The sequence below is a fragment of the Pleurodeles waltl genome, chromosome 1_2 (assembly GCF_031143425.1).
Source record: "Pleurodeles waltl isolate 20211129_DDA chromosome 1_2, aPleWal1.hap1.20221129, whole genome shotgun sequence".
In the NCBI taxonomy this organism is placed as follows: Eukaryota; Metazoa; Chordata; class Amphibia; order Caudata; family Salamandridae; genus Pleurodeles; species Pleurodeles waltl.
Genome location: NC_090437.1, coordinates 1,123,326,490 through 1,123,347,183, shown reverse-complemented (window position 1 = coordinate 1,123,347,183; position 20,694 = coordinate 1,123,326,490). Strand labels below are relative to the sequence as shown.

The 20,694-nt window shown below is 42.9% G+C and overlaps 1 protein-coding gene across 1 annotated transcript in view; it reads right to left on the bottom strand.

Annotated features, from left to right (window-relative positions):
• Window positions 1-20,694, bottom strand: part of TAPT1 (transmembrane anterior posterior transformation 1) — a 272,524-nt gene that overhangs the window by 216,916 nt on the left and 34,914 nt on the right. The window contains exon 3 of the mRNA XM_069202339.1: window positions 6,673-6,791. Coding sequence (XP_069058440.1) covers window positions 6,673-6,791 — 119 coding nt within the window. The remainder of the gene's footprint in view (window positions 1-6,672; window positions 6,792-20,694) is intronic.

Here is a 20,694-nt window from a genome sequence, read left to right as displayed (position 1 = left end):
TTGTCAGCCGTCCTACTACAGTGATATGTAAGAATCCATGTAACAATCTTTTAAACAGAGTAATAACATTTCGCCCTTAAATTTATTGATGTTAACATATGCTTTTCACAACAAATATGTCAGAACGACTGCTTTTATCATAACATTTCAAAATTAACAGATCAGGCCTAAAGTCAGGATCGTTGGCTTTCTACTACTATCAACTCAGTTCTGCTGCGTGTGTATAAGCATTTCCACAAGACAAAACAACCACTCTTTTCATTGGAACCACACAACTTCGGCCCAATGACATCCTGGAGCCAACATGTGGGTGGGGCCTAAGTCTCTCTCGCTTGCTCTCGCTCAGTAGTACCAATGCCCTTTTTTTTGTCTATCACATAAGGTATGTGACAACTGTGTTGTTGAGCCGGACCTAAAACGTGCTTTAGACATTTGATGGCAGTGCTGAGCCAACTTTTCTTACTTAATGAAAAACGTGTTGTGCTACCTGCATGTGTTGCTCCTTCTCCCACACTGCTGTGCTCTTTATTTGAGTGGAACCTTAAAAATGTAGCTCAACGGAGAAAGATGCAGTAAAACATACAAAAACTTAAAGTTAACAACTTAAAAAACTCAGCCAAATGAGATCCTCCAATAAACCCCAACTGAACATCAGTGAACACGGCTATGAACTTTACTGATTATTTCCTTAGCTGCATCACTGTACATTTCTAACCACGTCACGGAGCACTTCTAACCACGTCACTGAGCACTTCTAACCATGTCACTGAGCACTTCTAACCATGTCACCGAGCACTTCTAACCATGTCACCGAGCACTTCTAACCATGTCACCGAGCACTTCTAACCATGTCACCGAGCACTTCTAACCATGTCACCGAGCACTTCAAACCATGTCACTGAGCACTTCTCTGCCACGTCAAGGCATTCTTACCAAAGCACTGAGCATTACTAGCCACTTCATACAGCATCCCTAGCGAATACACTGAGGGTGCTCTACCATCACTTTAAACATATGTCTATCCCTGAACCACCAGTTTACCTTCTCTACTTTGACCTTCAGTTGGTCGGAGGCAAGCAACAGTTGCCGCCAAATGAAACATGCCTTACCTCTAGTCAAATGTGGCCATGAGATCGAATTAAAGTTTCTGTTTGGGGCACTTTGCGTGTAAGCCTGTTTTGAGCCGTGAAGTATTGTGGTGGCCTGATGCCAGGATTGGAGTCTGGTCTGCCCTGGCATTGTGCGTGGACCACAACCCTTGTGACACTAGCAGCATTTCTGCTCCCTTGTCGGGTCATGGGGGGGCAGCATGAGAGGTTTTACCACTAATCTGGTCACCCAAGGAAGGGCAGAAAGACCATCAGGAACTAGGTAAAGGTTTTTAGATAAAAGAAAGGAGATTGAAATCTGGCTCATCTTGGCATCGAGCCACCCGTAACATTTCAGGTCCCAAGGCAGTTTTTCTTCTCCCAGGGAGGAGAGGGTGCGAGGAGCAGATTGGGAGGCTTACACCCAATCTGTTCACCTAGGGTGCGGGAAAACTACTAGACATTAGGAAAATGATTCTAAGTAAAAAGGGGTGGGGCTGGTGGCCCACCCTCCTAGCACTGGGTCAGTTACCCTGCCGTGATCCCAAGACTGTTTTTCTGACCCTCCCCAGCACCCCTGGGGTCAGGGTAGTGGAAGAGATATGGCATGCTTACCCCCCCAGCACTCCCACCCCAAAATGCCCACAAAATAACAAAGCAAAGTTAGAGGATGAAGCTCCCTAAATGCCCACAAAATAACAAAGCAAAGTTAGAGGATGAAGCTCCCTAATTTGGATTTGCGGGTATGTAACCTCTGGAATATATATAAGTACACTAAAACAAAATAATGGTTAAGCGGTGGTAAAGGGTACATTAAAGAAGCCTAGAAGGGAAGAAAAGGAACACAAAAACAGATGTACAATTAACTGTTTTAAAGACAAGATGTAGGCTGCGGGGGGTGGGGAGGTTGCAATTAGGACAAAGCACTAGGTAAAACAGGAATGAGTGACTTTACAAAGAGGCAGCAAAGGAGCTATGTATTGTGAAGTTGAAGTCTTGGTAAGAGTGGTAGTTACATATGTCAGACAACATTTCTGCCTTCTTTGCGTACTGGCTGAAGATGCTACACTGGGCACTTCTTTACACTGCACTATGCACCAATAGAAAGGTCAAGGAACCACTTTCCATCACATCACTAATAAGTTATCAATTTACTGAGGCCCTGTAAACCCTTTTCTGTGCATTCTCTAACTACTAAACTGAACATCCCTATACACTTTGCTGACAGCCTATAGCCAAGTCACTGAGCTTTTTTATCCACTTCACAAAGCATAAGTAGAGAATTCCAAGCACATCATACCAATTTACTTATTGCTACTAAGTGCTTCAGTAAACAGTGATACCCACAGCCATTTAACTGAGTACACCACACAAATGCACTATGCATGCATTATTTCATCTCAGAGAACCACTAACCAATCACTAATTGCTTCTAAACACTTCTATAAAGTGGTTAGAAGTCAAGCATCTTACACAAATGCATACAGCACCTGTAAATCGTTTGGTGAGCACCAGGGCAAATTCTCTGAATATTGCCACACCACCTAACTTTCACTAAGCAACCATAAACCCTTCTCTGAATATGCCTAAGAGTTCGCTAGAGGCAGCTGTTGAAGCAGGGTTGATTTATTCAGCCCTCCCCTGCAGTGTTTAGGTCAAACACGCAAGTGCTTTGACCTGTTATAAGTATTGTGGGCTTTTAACCACGCCCATCACTTTCACTTGTTCGTTGGCTTGCCTTTCAAAAATCCCTTGATATTATTGGTAACTGATTTACATTTGTGCAGCCTTGGGGCAGTTTTGGTACTGCCTTGAAGACTGACCCTGATACATGGATAATTGCATGATTGCCGATATACTTCAACGTAGGTGAACTATTTTTTCTTTTGTCTCGCCCCTTTGTGCTCCAATGCAGCTATGGCCCTCGCATCGCCAATAGCGCAAACTCCATTGGCGGTATTGGAGCGCTGGTCACATTATTCACACTGTTACCTAGACAGAATAATTTATTTTGGCTCTCCCCCCTTCACGCTCCATAGCTTTCCCAAAAACACTTATAATTGATAAATGCTTTTCTTTAAAAAAAAAAAAAAAAAAAGAAGAAATCCGCAATGCAGATCTCCCTGCACAGCGGGAGAGCCAATATTACAACATTCACTACACTTGGGAAAAGTCACCCCATAATGCTTTGCAGGCATTCTTTTTCAAACCGTGTTTGCCCATAACTCAGTCTGTGGTGGTCCTAGGACAACGGAACCACCACCAAAACATTCCGTATGACGCACTCTTTCTGTTTATGTCATCTCAGGGTCCCCACACTCGGTAGTTGGGACCCCAAAATAATAACCCCTCCCACCATTCAGTCCCATTTAAAGCTCACTCATGTGTGGAACTTTTCTTTTTTTTTTTTTTTTTTATTTACAGCTGGTGTAGTTTGCATTCTAAGGGCCTTAGTATTGCAGTAGGCCTGCTAAGCCTGAAAATGTGTAAGGCACTACGTCCCCTAACAGCTGAATATATGGCTGCACTACATTGTGCCGTTCTATTTTCATGTGGTTATGCCCTATAGGGGCTAATTATATGGTTAGATGACCATGTTTCTTACAAATTATATTTTTATTGTTGTGTCCTCTAGGGGCTGTTCTGACAATTACAGTCAACATTCTACAATATTTGCTGCACTTGGTCGTCCCATAATGCTTTGCAGGGCATTCTTTTACAAAACATGTCTGCTCATAACTCAGCCTGTGGTAGTCCTAGGACAATGGGACCACCTTCAAAACGTTCACCACAACCTGTTCTTTCTGTCTACATCATCGCTGGGTCCCCACACTAGTTTAGTGGGGGTGCCAAAATAATAACCCTTTCCTCCATTGAGTGTCTTCTTAACCTCTCTCATGGCTGTAACTTTTGTTTTACAGCTGGGAGTAGTTTGTGTTAAAGGATCTTGTTTATAATATCATTGCAGTATGCCTGCTAGCCATGAAAATGTGTAATGTACTATACCCTCTAAGGGCTAAATACATGGTTACACTACAATACTTTCAGTCTTTTTCTTTTCATGTGCTTATGCTCTGTAGGGCCTAACTATCTGGTAACATGACCATGTTTCTTACAAATGCTATTTTCATTGTGGTGTCCTTTAGGGGCTGTTATGAACAATAAAGTTTAATGCTAAACGTTTATTTCTGAAAAAGATGTATATGATAATTGTATATGTTTTATTAATCTCTCCTTATTGCAGGTACTCCCCCGTGGCTGTCTTGTTTTGGGAATTGTGTTAGCCAGCCAGCATCTCTGATGGTGGGGAGGTGAAAGTGGTATTATATTGGAATTAGCATGTCAGATTTAAATTAGGATGCTAAATGACAACATTTTCATTTTTGGCTGCAGCTAGAGAAAGACGGTAAATGCAAGTGCTTTAGATATATGCAGGGCCACTGGAATTATGTGGTAGGAAAAGACCCAATTATGAGACAGGGTTGACCAATTTATTTGGCAAGAAAAGTCCAGTTATGAACTTACAACGCCAATAGCTCTAACTCAAGCTAATGTGAGACCCATTGTATTGCAAATGCTTGTTTTGTTCTTAGTCTGTTCATCAGTGGTTCTGCAGGGATGAATTGCAGCCATGGTGTGTTGTGTCGAGCAACCATAGAAACACTTTAGCTTCTGCTGGGAGTGTTATGAATACTGGAAGTTCTCATAGAGGTTGGCAGTGGTGGCTGGCAGCTCCTAGTGCCTCGATTTGCCAGAGGTGTGACAATGCTGGATAGGCGCATTGTGGGTGACTGTAAAGTGGCCACAGAGCTTGTATCAGGGTTTGTCGAGTTTAGTGCAAGGCTGTATCCAAGCATCAGTATTCTGCCTTAGTTCTGTTACGAGTGGTGTCTCCTAATCCCTCCTCACCTGGTTTATGTGAATGAGTTGTGGTGAGCAGCCTTCTTTGATTATAAAGGTTCTGGAATTGTATACAATTTTTCTTGTCTTTTTTAGTCGCCTGAGAGATGTCGGTTCATTAGAGAGGTATTTGGTGATACTTCCTACACTTTTGCAACTTTGGCCTAGGAATTGTCTTCTTTGATATTCTACTAGAATATAAAGACTTACTCAAATTAGCTTGAAGGGACTTCACAGCTCCACTTGTGTTAGTCCATACCAGCGAGAATCATCTTATTAGTGGAACACTGGTCTCCGTGATTAGAGATTTGTGGTGGTGTTTTATTCACTTTCCATTTGCTGGCAGGACTTGTTCCCACATTCATGTTACTGTGCACTGTTAAACATAATTGTTAAACAGAATATGGAGTGCTAGCATTTTCCATCGTGTTTTTTATTCCGTCTTCAATTCTTTCCACTATTATAAATGTATTAATTGCACCAATTAAATAATGTTACCTAAAATACTTTTGTTCAAGGTGCTATTATAAATTACTAACAAACAACGACGTCATTGACCACTTTTAACCCCTTCCCTCCGTGTTCGTTAACAACTACACTGAGCAGCACAACAATGTTTGTGAGCCTCACTTATATATTTGTCAGCAAGTCTATATATTCATTTATTTGAAATTTAATATAGTGTGAACAGTTCTGCGTCGAATTGCTTACATAGTTGTGAACATTACTACTGTATATAAATTAAACCAAACTGTGTGTGCAAGAGCGAAAATCACTATCTACGTGACATTAATAATCCAGGCGCCTTTACAACGATTCTTCACCTCGTGAAGTGAATATCTCCTTATTTAACGAAAGAATACAAATGTTATGAACTCTTCTTTTTTCGGTGTTAGTTCTGGCTGAAATTTGACAGGGTGAGCTTAACTGAAGAGTGATTCCTCACTGAATCGAGTGGAGAGTTTAAAAGGAATTATTTCATCAGTTTCTTGAAGACGATGTATTAGGTTACTCTTCTGAATGCTGGGGAATCGTGTTCCAGGTATGAATTAGGCGCAGCACTTGACAAGGATTGTTTAAGAGTTTGTATTTATTGAATTTCGGGATTTTTAGAGAAAGCATTTCTGGGAACACTCTCAGACAACACAACACTATTCAACTTACGTTGTTTTCGTCCCTCCGCTTTGATGGTAATCCCATTAATTTCACCCTTAATTGGGTAGTGAAATGTTTGCATTGCTTTAGCAATCCAATGGTTTGAGAATGCATATCGGTTTACTGTCATGACAAAGAAGGATTTGTTCTGTTGATGCAACCAACGGGAGCATAATTTAAAACTAAATAACACTACTGCTGTTAACGTTCATGCAGTACACGTCTCCACTGGCAACACTATAACTGCCTAGAGAGGACGTGGATTGCCTTGTATCTAACTGGCCGGAAATGGCCTCCAATTTTATTTACAAAAAAAAAAAAAAGCTGTTAATCGAAAATGGTGCTTCGAGTGCAACTTCACGCATTCGGAAATAATCTCATTATCTCCTGGTAAACGTTATAAAATGACTTCCCGCTGTAAGCGTAAGATCTCAAACTTCAGTTAGAAATTATTTTTTATGGACAAGTAGGCCCAACATGAATCATCTTATTTCGCATGGGTTTATTTTATGAAAGCAATGGAACTTACCTTAAGCCACAGCATGGCAGAGTAATGAACCTGATTAATGCCAGGAGGACTCTCAGAGGGAGCAGGGTGAACACGTATAAAAAGGCATCCAGGCACAGGAAGATTCCAAAAACCATCAACTAAGAAAACGGAGAGAAATAGTGCAAGTCTGAGACATGATGGATTAACACTTGTGTCAGACAGGGATTGATACATCAACAATGTACAGCCGCTGCTCCAAGAAGCACACATAAAATGCATTCAGATTTACTCTACAATATGCTGTTGGCGCTAGAGTTGGACTATTTACAGCTCTAAAACGATGAAGGTGATGCAAGCTGCTTTACGAAACTCGCAAGGAGTTAACTAAATATACAGCTGTACCACTTTGTTTAAGAATATTATTTTTAGAATACATTTCTCGTATTAAGTAGCAACGATTCATAAAGTTCATACTGGCAGCATAGTGTCCTGCTGGCACATTTATTACATCGACCATATCACGAACAAAACAACAACTCGCTATTTGTATTCAAGGTAAAGAAAAGTGTTACTTACCTGTGACACAATGGGCTATATGCACAAATCTTTTTTGAATGTACCAAAGGTGACTTGCGATTTGGTAACCTGTTACCAAATAGCAATTTGGCTTTGGAAGTCGTTATTGCAAGGGGCGTGTTTAGGGAGCCCTTTCCTAATACCAAAAAGCAGTTGTATGTATGAATGTTTTGCGACCGAAATGCGGGTGCAAAACATTTGCAGTTTACCACCAATTTCAAATTGATTGTAACCCATTCGCAATGGGAAGGGGTCCTCTTTTCGAATGATTGTAAAATCCTTTCTTAAGATCATGCAGTGGTCTCCAACTCAAAAAATGAAAAAAAACCTTTTTATTTTCTTTTTCAAGCACATACTGTTTTCCCTTTGGGGTAAGCAGGCTGTATTTAAAAAAAGAGATTGCTTTATTTTAAAGCAATTATAGACATGGTGGTCTTCTGACCCCAGCAGGCCACCATCCCTGTGATTTCTGCATTTCCCAATGGGTCGCAAAGTGAGACCTACCTCTTTAATATTCATAAGGTAGGTCTATTTGTGACCCACTAAGAATCGTAAATGAAACTCAAAAGCGTTTCATACATTTGAAATTGCTATTACCTAATTGAGATTAACATGAAACTGCAATTAGGAACTCGCAATTTCAAACATTCATAAATGTGGCCCTTTGTATCTTGTTGTACTGTAGATTCGTGTGTTTCGCACACACTCTTGACATCTTGGATAGAGATTTTAAAGCGCACTATGTGAGAATCTTACTGGGGTACATGGGGTGTGAAAGGAAAAGCTGTAGGATGTTATTTTTGTAACACAACAATTTTTTCTAAATGAAATGTACACATATTCCAGAATAAATCAGCAGTTTGGAAAGCAAAATTTAAGCACATTTTCATTTCCGAAGTGTGAAAGAAACAAAGCTTTTAATAGGATCAAAACAAATCAAGACACTTTTACATGGTGAGGTGCAAATGCTAAATATTCCCTGAAACCTGATTCCATAAATATTATCTGTTTGCTATACTACTTTATCAATAAAACTGTATGTCTGTGCAAATTTAGTGGCCATTTCAATGCTGTCTGTAAATGAAAGTGTGCTACCGCAGGACCCTTTAGTAATATAATTGCAACAGTGTGGCTCAAAATGCACCACCTGCTACCTACTGCTCTTTTGCTAGTCCCCTGCTGAATACATTTGCTAAACTTTATGTGAAGCAAGGATTTTCACAATCCCTATGACTTCAGTGATGTAGCATTGTTGTCAGCATCACCACTCTGAAAATGGTTCCAGCACCACTGGTGCAAGGTTCTAAACCATGTCCGTGAATCCAGTTTTGTTATGTTATACTGATTTGTATAGCACACTAATCACCCAACATGATATCCAGGCACTTGGGCACGAGTGTATATTTGTGGTTCTCAAGGTGCTTATATGAAGAGCCAGGTCTTGAGCTTCTTGCGGAGCTCAAGAAGTGAGGAGGAGGCTCTAATGTGTTGAGGGCGATCATTCCATGTCTTGGGTTCGGTGTAGGAGAATGAGTGACCTCTAGCTTTGCTTTTGCGGATGCAGGGAATGTGCGCAAGTGATGCAGAGTATAGGTGTTGGGTGGGTTGGTAAAAGTGTATGCGTCTGTTAAGGTATTCTGGTTCTGTGTTGTGTAGGGCTTTTTATGTGTTCGTCAGAAATTTGAATTGGCTGCGCTTGTGAATGGAAAGCCAGTGAAGCTTCCTGAGGTGCGGTATGATGTGCGTGTGGTGTGTAAGGTCGAGTAAGAGTCTTGCAGCAGTGTTCTTGATGGCTTGGAATCTGTGTAGGAGTTCTGTGGAGATTCTGGTGTAGAGCATTGCTGTAGTCCAACCTGCTGGTAATGAAAGCTTGCATGATGGTCTGAGACAACCATTCAAAGTTTTTCCTCAGCAGTCGTAAGATGTGAAAGCAGGAAGTGCACACTGCGTGATATCTTGGGCAGTTATGTGGAGCTTGTCGTCTAGGATGATCCCCAGATTTTTTGCGTGGTCTGTGGGTCCTAGCTCTGACAGCCACCAGGTGGAGTCCCAGGGGGAGGTCTTTTTGCCAAAGACCAGTACTTCCGTCTTGTGGGAGATGATCTACAGGCAGTTGGTTTGCATCCAGTCTGCTACCTTGGCCATGCAGCTGGTGAACTTGGTTCTGGCAGTTGTTGTTTTGTCCATCAGGGAGAGATTGAGTTGGGTGTCATCAGTGTAGGAGATGACAGTGATGTCTTGTAATAGGATGATGTTGGCGAGCGGTGTTATGTATATGCTGAAAAGGGTGGGGCTGAGGGGCTCAGCATATCAATTTCTTGGTCTCTGATGTGAAGAGTAGCAGCCTGACCCTTTTGGTTCTCCCTGTCCGGAAGGAGCAGATCAATTTGAGAGCATATCCTTGTATGACAGTCTAGTGGAGTCTTCTGATGAGTATCATGGGAGACAGTGTTGAAGGCAGAAGAAAGGTTGAGCAGGATGAGGGCCGCTGCTGTTCCTCGGTCCAGGATGAGTGCTATTTCAGTGCTGTGATTCTTTCTGAAACCAGACTGCGTGTTGTGTAGAAGATGGGGAAGTTTAAAGCAGGTGGTGAGCTGCTTGTTGATGGCTGTCTCAATCACTTTGTCTGGATGAGGAAGCAGAGAGATGGGCCAGAGGTTGCTCAGTTGTTTAGGATCTGCTGTGGGCTTCCCGAGGAGGGCAATGATTTCTGCAATTGTTCTTTTATCTGGGAAAGTGCTAGATGTGATGGAGGCGTTGATGTGGGTCAAGTTTGTGCTGATTGGTGATATTACCAGGTTGTAGATGTGATGGGGGCCTAGGTCCATTGGGGTCCCTGAGTAGATGGTCTGCATGATTACAGCTATGTCACTTCTTGTGAGTGTTGTCCATTCAGTCAGGTTGCTGTCTTGGTTGGTTGTGGGTTGGATAGCAACGAGTTCTCTGGGGTTGGGTTGGAGTGCTCAGTTGCTGTATATGTTTGCGTTTTGCTATGGAAGAAGTTGGATAGGTTGCGGCAGAGTTGCTGGGAGGCAGTGATGTTGATGACAGTGGCTGAGGGCAAGGTGAAATCCCTAACGATTGAGAACATCTCCTTGCAGCTGTTGGAGCTTTCTTCAATATGGTCCAATAGCGTTTTTTTCTTGGCGTCTCTTATTTGATGGTGGTAGCGTCTGAGCGGAGATTTGTAGGTAGTTCTGTCAATGGTATTGAAGCTGGCTCTCCATTTCCTACCTAGCTCTTGTTTGGTGTTGCAGAGGTCTTCTGTGTACAAGCTGGCCTGCTTATATGATCTACTATGCTTGTTGGGTTTGATGGTTGTGAGGGAGTATCTGCAGTTCTTGACCCAGTTGTTGAAGTTTTTGGTGTCCTTGTTGAGGTTGTCTGTGGTGCTAGGCTGATCTATGCTGTGGGCGCTGAGCCAGTCTGCTTCTATGATTCTGACCCAGCTGTGGCTTGGGATGCTAAACTTGGTAGGGGTGTTGATTTAATTTGTGTTTATTTGGAAGTGGATGATGGAGTGGTCGGTCCACATAAGCGATGCAGCGGAGTTGTATATGATGACGTTGTTTGTGGTGAAGATGGGGTCCAGAGTGTGTCCTATGGTGTGTGTTAGTTCTGGGATGAGCTGGGTGAGAGCAATTTTGCTCAATCTTTTGAGGAATACTGTGGAGCAGGGGTTGTTTTGGTCTTGAAAGTTGAGGTCACAGAGGAGAATGTAGGCTCTGGAGATGATGGTGAGTGAAGCGACAAAGGCGGTGATGAGGTTAGAAAAGGTGGATCGTTATCTAGGAGGTCGGTAGGCGACAGATCCTTTCTGGGCGAAGTTGTCTGACATTTGCAGCTTGCAATTCAGGTGTTCCATGAATGGGTGGAGTTCTCTGTGGCTACTGTACAATTCATGGATTCCTTGTAAATGATAGTGAATCCTCCTCCTGGCTTGTGAAGGTGGCCCTGTTAAGCAATCTTGTAGCATGCTGGGATTGGTGTGGCGATGTCCGGAGTCAATATGGGGTTTAACTAGGTCTCTGTGACAAAGAGGGTGACAGTTGTGTCACTACTCAGAAGGTCCCATATTTCATTTGAGTGTTTGCTGAGTGCTCATGTGCTGAGAAGCATGCATGCAAGTGGGTGTTGATGTGAGTATGGTGCAGGGATTGTAGGCGTTTTAGGTGCTTGTCTGGCATGTGTGTTGGGAGGGGTGTTGTGGGTGTTAGTATGTTGCATGGGTGGTGTGTTTGGCTGCTGAAGAATTGGCAGTGGATGCAGGTGAAAGCTCCTATCTTGATGTCTGGCGTGGCATAGCAGCACTTGGGTGGGAACGGCAACCAGGGTGCAGCATGTATTTCCCACCCTCAGGGGTCCCTCACTTAGCTCATACAGACTGTCACTGCAGCCTTCGCATCTTGGTGCAGCTAAAAGTGAAAACACACTAACACTGCATGCAATATATGTAAGTCACCCCGATAGCAGGCCTTCCAGCCCTAAGGCAGAGTGCATTATATTACATGTGTGGACATATCTGCAAGAGCAGATATACCCCGGCTATGTCTTTGTCGATACTTAGATATTCTAAGTGATATGGGAGGTCCTTTTAAGTACATGTGTTGGACCCAGGTCAATATGAATTCCCAAGCTACATGATGGCTTCACTGACGATAGGGATGTTTGGTATGAAACATCTCATAGTAATAAACCCTTGCTGATTCCAGTGATAGATTTATAAATACATGCACCCAGAGGACACCTTAGAGGTGGCCCCTGAAAAACTTACCAACTGCAGGTGTACTGGCCGACTATTTAGGCCAGTTTGCCCCCAACAGACATGTTTCTGCCCCCAAGGGTAAGAGCAGGCTTCCCCCAGAGAAGGTGCCGACCCCCCCTTACCCAGGGCCCATTTGGCACCTGGACAGATAGGACAATTAGTAGTCAGGAAGGTGCGTCCACCCCTCAAGTCTTTTCCATCCCTAAGGGGAGCTGCCTGATGTGGACACAAAAAATAAAAGTCTGTGTTAGACCTGTCTCTTTTTGCCTGGTTATCCCCAAACCTTTTGCTTTCTTCCTTCCATTTTTTCTGACCTGTTTTTGTTGACTTTAGGATTCTGGGCACTTTACCACTGCTAACCTATGCTAAAGTGCAAGTGCTCTCTGTGTACATTTTAATGGTGTTTGGTTTATCCATGTTAGGCATATTTGATTTACTAGTAGGTCCCTAGTATAGTGCACCAAGTATGACCAGGGCCTGTAAATCAAATGCTACTAGGGGGCCTGTAGCACTGATTGTGACACCCACATGAGTTGTTCTGCAAACAAATCTCAGGCCTGCCATTGAGGTGCCTGTGGGTGGTGTTTTAATCTCCTATTTCGACCTGGCAAGTCCACCTACTTGCCAGGCTCAAACCCTCCCTTTTACTGCATGTAAGTCTACCCTAAAGTAGGCAGTCCAAAGGGCAGGCTGCAGTGTATTTAAAAGGTAGGACATGTGTTTTACATGTCCCGATAGTTAAACACATATGAATTTGTTTTTCACTATTGGAAGAACTATCCCTCCAATAGGATAACATGGGAATGACCTTGAAATATCTTGTAAGCGTAGTTTGAAATTGGGAGCAGATAGAGATATGGAGTTTTGGGTCTCTGAACTCACAAATTAAAAAGACATCTTTTGGTGAAGTTGGTTTTTGAACTGAGAGTTTGAAAATGCTACTTTTAGAAAGTGGGCATTTTCTTGCTAAACCATTCTGTGCCTCTGCCTGTCTGCTGAATACACGTCTGGGTAAGGATGACAGTTGGGCTGTTTGTGCACTCACTCTAGACAGTCACACAAGGGGAGCTGAGGTGTGCCCTACATAATCTGATGGTCCATCACCAGGATGATGGATCTTCCTGAGCTAGATTTGTGGGATGAGCCGGCACTTGCACCTGAATAGGGCTGTGTCTGTCCTCACACAAAGCAGTCTCCAACCCCCTAAAGTGTATCTGAGGCTAGGGCAGGGAAGGGCAAGGCCTTGGGCACGACAAATACTTTTCCTTGAAGTTTCCCTACTTCAAAGACAGAAATGGGTATAAGTACTGGACTTCTCACACCACATAGTTAGAATCCTTTTGGACAAATGAAATTCTGCCAGGAAAAACAGCTGGATACTCTAGGAGGGACTGGCACTCTGCCTGTTGCTTTGTTGTGCTGGCCTGCTGCTTCTGTCCTGGGAGTGAAAGGACTGGACTTGGTTTTCTACATCCTGCTTCCAAAGGTTCTCCAAGGGCTTGGACTGAGCTTGCCTTCTGTTAAAAAGTCTCAAGGGCATCAAAGACTTCATCCACCAAAGCCTGGGCTATTATGCTGAGAGTCCTAACTTGCCAAGTGGTACTAACTCCAGTCCCTGGGCCCTTGAAAGTGCAAGCTGGTGATCTGAAGGAGAAAATCCACGCATCAATGTGCCACTCCAGAAGAATTGGCACAGTGCCCGTCTCACAGTTGAAAAAATGTGACGCAATGCCTGCTACGCGTCTAGAAAATCGACGCATCTCCTGTTTCACCGCGGTCCCATAAACGCAGCGCGTCTGTATTTTCAACTCATCATCCCTATGGCCAATTTTCCACCGACCCCGCTTCACAGTAAGTAACTGAGGTTACGTGTCCGGAAATCAACGCACTGACTTTCCTGTGAGGAAAGAATTAACCTCTGCCGACTAGAGACCCCATTTCCAACAGTTTGCCATCTTGGTGATGGCAGAAATAGGAACTTTGGAACAGGGTTATGCCCACTTCTGAAAGGAAGTGGTCATATAGGGGCGGAGTGACCCCAGGGTAAGAAGCCCATTAGCTGCTACCCTACACTACCCTAATGCTCCTAAATTCAGTATTTAGGTGAGCCCCTGACACCAGAAAATCAGATCCTGCCAACCTGAAAGAAGAAAACAGACCCTGAAGAGCCGCAAATGCAAGAACAGAAGGCCAGCAGCTGACTTTGTCTCAGCCCCGCCAGCCTGCCTGCTGACTTCGACAATTGCACCAGAGAAAACTGCATCTGCCTCCAAAAGCCTGGGAGGACTGCCTGCCTTCAATTGAGACCCAGGAACTGCTGTGGAGCAGCAGATGCTCTCTTGCATCCTGCAGGCATCCTAAAAGAACGAGGACTCAAGACCACCAAACCTGACACCGGAAAGCACCACTGCACCTGTGCCCACTAGTTAGAGTTGAAGTGGGTCAGTGGTGCCAGCGTGATCCCATAACCCTGTAGAGACAAAGCCCACCTTGGGTTTGCCAACTGTAGACTTCCCAACGCCACCTGCAGCCTCTTTGTGCAGACCCCACACTACCATGAGTGATCCGATAACAAAAACCTGATGCCTCAGGACACCTCTGCACCCGGCTGGCCTGAGGAGAAGGGGACCAAAGGTGTCCCTACATCCCTGAACATCATGAGACCTGAACCCCCATGTTGGTTCAGCTGGACTGGTTCCCCTGTCCCAGCTGCAACATCTTTCTAACCGAACCATTCCCATTAAGATAACATTAGGGCACCCAACGCTGAGAAGCACATCTGCACCCGGATGCCCCAGTGCTTCCCGAAGTGAACTACTGCTGCTGCCTTGGACCTTGCCTTATACTTACATTAACTCCAGAAGAACAGACCTGTAAGTCGTTGCTAAGTGCCAGAATGCAGTATATGTTCCTTTTCCCATTGGATAACATAGGAGCACTCAACACTGAAAAGCACCTCTGCACCCAGACTGGCCAGTGCCTCCCAAGTGCCATGTTGGTGCTGCCTTGGACCTTGCCCTATACTTACCTTTACTCCAGGAGAACAGTCCTGTAAGTCGTTGCTAAGTGCTGAATGCAGTATATGTTCCTTTTCCCTTAGGAAAACAATAGGGCACCCAAAGTTGAAAAGCACCTCTGCACCTGGACGCCCCAGTGACTCTCAAAGTGACCTGTTGGTGCTGCCTTGGACCTCGCCCTATACTTACCTTAACTCCAGAAGATTGGTTCTGTAAGTTGCTGTAAAGTAACTGCATGCAGTATATGCCTTTCCACAATAGGATAACACTACTGCTTCAGAAATTGCACTAAACGTCGATTTTTCAAACCTGTAAGAATTCATAACTCCAAACGTACTTACCTGAGCGTGATGATATTGGTGTCTAAAATTATATCAAAACGAGTGTTATTTTTATAAATTGGCGTGGATCTCCTTATTGAGCTCTGTGTATCATTTATTGACTGTGTGCATGCAGCAAATGTCTAACACTCCTCTCTGATCAGTCTAAGGCTGCTCAACCACACTACCCTCTAAGAGAGCACCCTGGGATTGCTAGAGCAAGCCCCTGTCCACTAGTAAGGGAACCCTGGACACCCTGCACAGTATACCTCATTTTCGTATACTATATAAAGAGTCAGCTTCCTACACTGGGGAACCAGGTTCGAGTCCCAATGTTGGCTCTTATTCTCCTGTGCTTAAAATAAAATCATACTGACTTTATGTAATGTAATCTGATGCATTTATAAAGCACTTCAATTCCTCTGGTAGTGTTCATGCCACATCTATGGAATCCAAAACGGATCACTGCGCCTATTTTTAGCACAAAAATAGATATGGAGGCCTTATCCCATCCCCTGCTGCAGAAGGGGTATTTGAAATGTGCTAAACATCACTGGTATCTACACCAACATTTTTCCGAAGCCTTGTGATTTTGGTGAACAGACTCCACAGGTCAGCACTCCACACTGAAAAGTATTCCAGCTTCAGTGCAGTTCACTCTCTGCCAGTTTTATTGGCAGATCAATATCTTGGCCACAGTACAATAAAGAAATACCTAATGTCAAGATTGTGACATTTACAAACAACTGCTGTTAGAGAGGAATGCAAAAAACTGTAAATAGTATGTTATTTTGGTAATTCACAGCATTTTGAAATCATGTCTACTATGCATTACAACAATCGCCCCTGCCCCATGTTAGGTTAAGTCAGGTGGGTCACAAAAGTTTGTAGTTTTAAAAATGGGTTTGTGGTTATAAAAGGTTTGGGAAGCACTGTTCTAGAGGCAACTTACTGGCTTGGGGGAATCCAAGGAGGTGAGTAAGATGCTACAGTCCTGCTGTAGACCATATACTGTACACACACTAAAAAGCAGTACCAAGACACCCAAACAGGAGATTTGCAAGCAGATTTGGAAGATGTTTGGAATAAAGTTTTTAGAACAATTTGTCCAATTTGCTCTTCCTAAAAGGTATGAAAATGCACACAAAGGTGTTTGGCGAATGGGTGAATGATAGCCCAAATAGCAGCAGTAGAAATGTCCACAAATTAGATATATCCTAGGAATGCCATTGAGGTTCCTTTCTTGCCTGTGAAATGTGCTAAAGGAGTGCTGTGGAATGCGTCCGGCTGAAGGTATAACATAGCTGAATAATATGCCAAACAATCCATCTTCCGAGGATTGCCTGTAAGACTGGCTTTCCAAAAGGCTTCTGAGAAAAACAAGTACATAGTACAGGAATGCTCCCCTGGCATTTAGAGCGTGTAAAGTCCCTTCTGTTGGAGTCTGTGGCTTTGGGAAAAAGATGACAAAACAATATACTGGTTGACATGGAAAGGTGATGTGGAAGTGGGCAAACTTGAAGTCAAGTGGTATTTAGTCTCAGATTGAGGATAGGGCACACAGAGTTTTGCCTCTACTGTGGATCTAGAAATACTAGGAAATAATAGGAGGGATCCCTATGTAGGTCAAGCATAACAGCGCGCAAGCTATCTGCTTTCTGACTTGTTGGTATGTATCTGGGCTTTTAACCATGCCAGGCTCGCCTTTCAAAAATCCTTCGTTTCCGCTGGAAACTGCTTTACGTTTGTTCCTCCTTAGGGCGATTTTGTTACCGCCTTGGACATCAACCCATTTACATGGATAATTGCACTATTGCCGATAACTTTGACTGCAAGCAAACTTCTTTTTCCTTTTGTGTCTCTCGCTTATGTGAACTGTTTTACTTTTTATTTTCCGTTTGTGTGGCAAGAAAGTTCCAGTTAGAAATTTACAACGCTAGTAGTTCTAACTCAACTTATTGCTTTAGAAATGCTTGTTAGTTTTTTGGTGTGTGAGTACTTTTTCTACTGCATCCTTGAGGAGCAATACTATCATATCTTTTAACGAGAAAGAAAGATGTTCCTAGCTGAGGTTATATGAATGCAGACAATGAATGGAAGGGATGGTGTCCATTTCTAAACAAAACCCAAGAGTAATGGTGGACAAAACCCAATGATCTGAGGTGTTACATGGTTGGGGAAATGTGTGGGAGATCACTGTTTAGTAGGGGGATGCACCTCTTCCTCTGGGACCTCTAACTTTGGCACAGATATTGACACAGAAGGGTCCCAGATTGTACTGGCCTTGCGTTGCTGGTCTTAAGGGCTGAAAGGACTGCTGCAGTTGATATTTATGTCTTGAAGTGCTTTTGCTGCAGGATACATTTGTGGCCACCAAAACAATGGCTTCTGCTGCTGATGCTTAAGGGTTTAGCTTTATATCATTTTAATGTTTTTCCCCACATTCCATCTATGTGGAGTCCAAATAGAGGCTCTACATCAAATGTAAAGAGATGAGATACTACTAGACTCCTTTCTCACTCTTACTATTGGTCTGTGCACAACCCTATAGAAGCTTTGTATACATGAAGTGTGTCAGCTGTAGTCAGAGAAAAGTGAGTGTGGCCCACTAAAATCTTAAGTGTGAAGAACATATATGTGGCTTCTTTTATTGTTTCTACAAGAATAAGAAGGAACTGCATGGTTTTCATATGTTATAAAATCGAATGACAAAGTACCATAAACCAACTATGTATATTTAACAGGGCATCTGGTGGACAAAAAGAACTGATGTCATATAGATTGTGGCTTAACACATGCTTTTAAAGTTCGGGGGTATAAAATAGAGCAAACACATATTAGTTGCTGATTTGAATTAAAAAGCTGTATTTTATTGTTAGGACTATACAATGAGGCACCATTAAAATCATGGCTGGAATGTACATGTGAAAGTCAATCGTTTATACATTGGTTTTTAAACATCAGTAAAGATTTTATTTTTTAAACTAGGAATTATAACTCATTGATAACTTCTCCAGAGTTTGAAAGGCAAATCAATTTATTACACAAGAAGTAGTCAAAATTGTCACTAAATCCTTATGCAAGATCACAGTACCTCCAGGAATAGGTATCCCTCTTACAGTCTAGTGCCTTGACTGAAAGAGAGATGTCTATTCCTTGTGCAATAGTGTCTGGCAGTGTGTCTTAAGCACTGAGACTCTGTAATTAAAAATAAAAATAAGCCTTACACATGGAAAAACTTTTCAAATGTAGTTTTCTAAAAACAAAAAAACGCATAAAGGTCACATTACAGTCAAAATAGTATGCCAATCGTATTGTAATGTCAATAAGAAATGTTCATGATGGTAGGAAAACTAAAACACATGAAGGAAATAGGTTTTGAATACAGTTATAAAACTAGCTGTGGTAAATTAACTTGAATCTCAAAGTTGTTTTTGCTATTAAACGGATGTCTGAAATAAAAATATAATTTTAATAAAAGTAGTAGGTGCTATTTAGAAGACAGATGTATTACTTTAAGTGGTATATCGGTTGACATTTCAGAAGGCTATAAATATACTGGGGAGACCTATTTGTGCAAAGAGAGTCGGGAACTATAACTGTAAAACAAACTTACATATACAGGTGTACTTCATCCTAATTCATACTGTTATGATCCATTTTGGATACCGGGTCTTAGTAAAACTAGCAAAGTTAGAGCTATGTTTTGCAAAATAAATATTTATTGCGCCTGCTACAGACTTTGGGTCACATTTGTTCTACCAAATGCAAGAGATCACATTAGCATGAAACTGTAATTAAAAGTGAACTATTTTTATTTAATTAATTTATGTTTAGGTATTAATATATCATAGGCTGAGCTCCAAGGAGAAGCACAGCAGTGTACAGGATCATTTTAATCGTAGCAGGCATATTTTGAATGTTAAGTGCTATACATAGAACTGTGAGGTACGATGGGACTGGATTACAGAAACTATGAAGTAATGTGCAGGGGGTAGGAAGGAAAGTTCCACTGCATGGTGTACAGGCTTATACTAATGCTCTAACCAACCAGACTGCATGTGTAACTGATATGCCTTTTGTTGGCCTGGCTAGCAGAGTAATCTAGCCCGTGCACTGACCTAGGTCTCTCCCTGGTACAGTCAAGGTCCAGAACCTGTTCTGTGACCTGGCAGGCACTCCAAGTGTACAGTCTTTTATAACTAGTAACTAAGTTACATGTCCTTGAGTGCTGACACAAAACAGTGGTAGCAGTGTACTAATTTGTTTAAAGGCAACTGTTTTAAGAAGACAGAATAGACAATCAGATGCACAGTCTTTACACTTTACTGTGCTCATGTTTTGTACACTCCTGTTTGGGCACAGCATCAGGACTACCAGCTGTGGAAAGCATCACATAAGACAAAGGCTGTGTTTGTGTAGAGCCAGTAAATAATATCTGAACGGGAACCAGCATAGACCAGTTCCAGAATCTGAGAAAGTGTATCTACATCACACCTGTCTGGAAATAGAGTATAAAGGTGGGACCAAAAGTGCCCCATTTTGCTCCAGTCCCAAGGTAAGGTGCCTCACTAATCAAGGAAGGGAGTGCTCTGCAGAGTACTCAAAGCACTGTTGTGAGACCAGTGCAGGTGTCTCCATGACAAATCACAGAAGTGAGGGGGCATCTGAAGTCTGTAGAACTTGCTGGAGAAGTTGAGGGTATTCTATCTAGAAGCTTCAGTGCATCTGAGCCCCACAGACTGTCTGGGAAGAAAGGCCCAGCCTTGTTCTTGACATGTGGAACACTAAGAAGAGACTGGCTATCATTGGTGCACAACTGTCAGAGATCACACAGCCTCCCTACACCATTTATGTGGTGAACTGCATGAACAAACATTCAAACCAACATCACATGGTGCTGTTCAACACAGCTGTAGTGTATCCAGAGGTATGAGTGCTTCAGCTGCTCACTGTGGAAAGTAAGTCCCGAAGAGGAGTGACTTCTTCAACGAAATAGGGAGCCCACCCCCCTCGGCCCGGAGCCTACAATTACCCAGGATCCTGCAACTGACAACCAGGCCAGCTGCTGTGCGCGCTCAAGTAATGCCTGCAAAAAGTAAGGCCACTGGCAGTGGTTCTACACCACTTCCAAGGAAGTTGCAGGCAAAAAACAGACAAGCGCACAGACTGATAATGCTACAGATGCATCCCTGCCTAAAAAGTAACAGGGGCAAGAAAGAAGGAGGCTGAGACTGTATCTTGAACTGTAAAGATCTGCTTGCATTAAAGATATAGCAATATCACGTGAACAATTTTAGCTCAAGATCACGCAAACTCAACTACAGGGTGATATTGTATGGAAACCACTTAGTGGACTCACAGCTGTGCTAGGGTTGTGTAG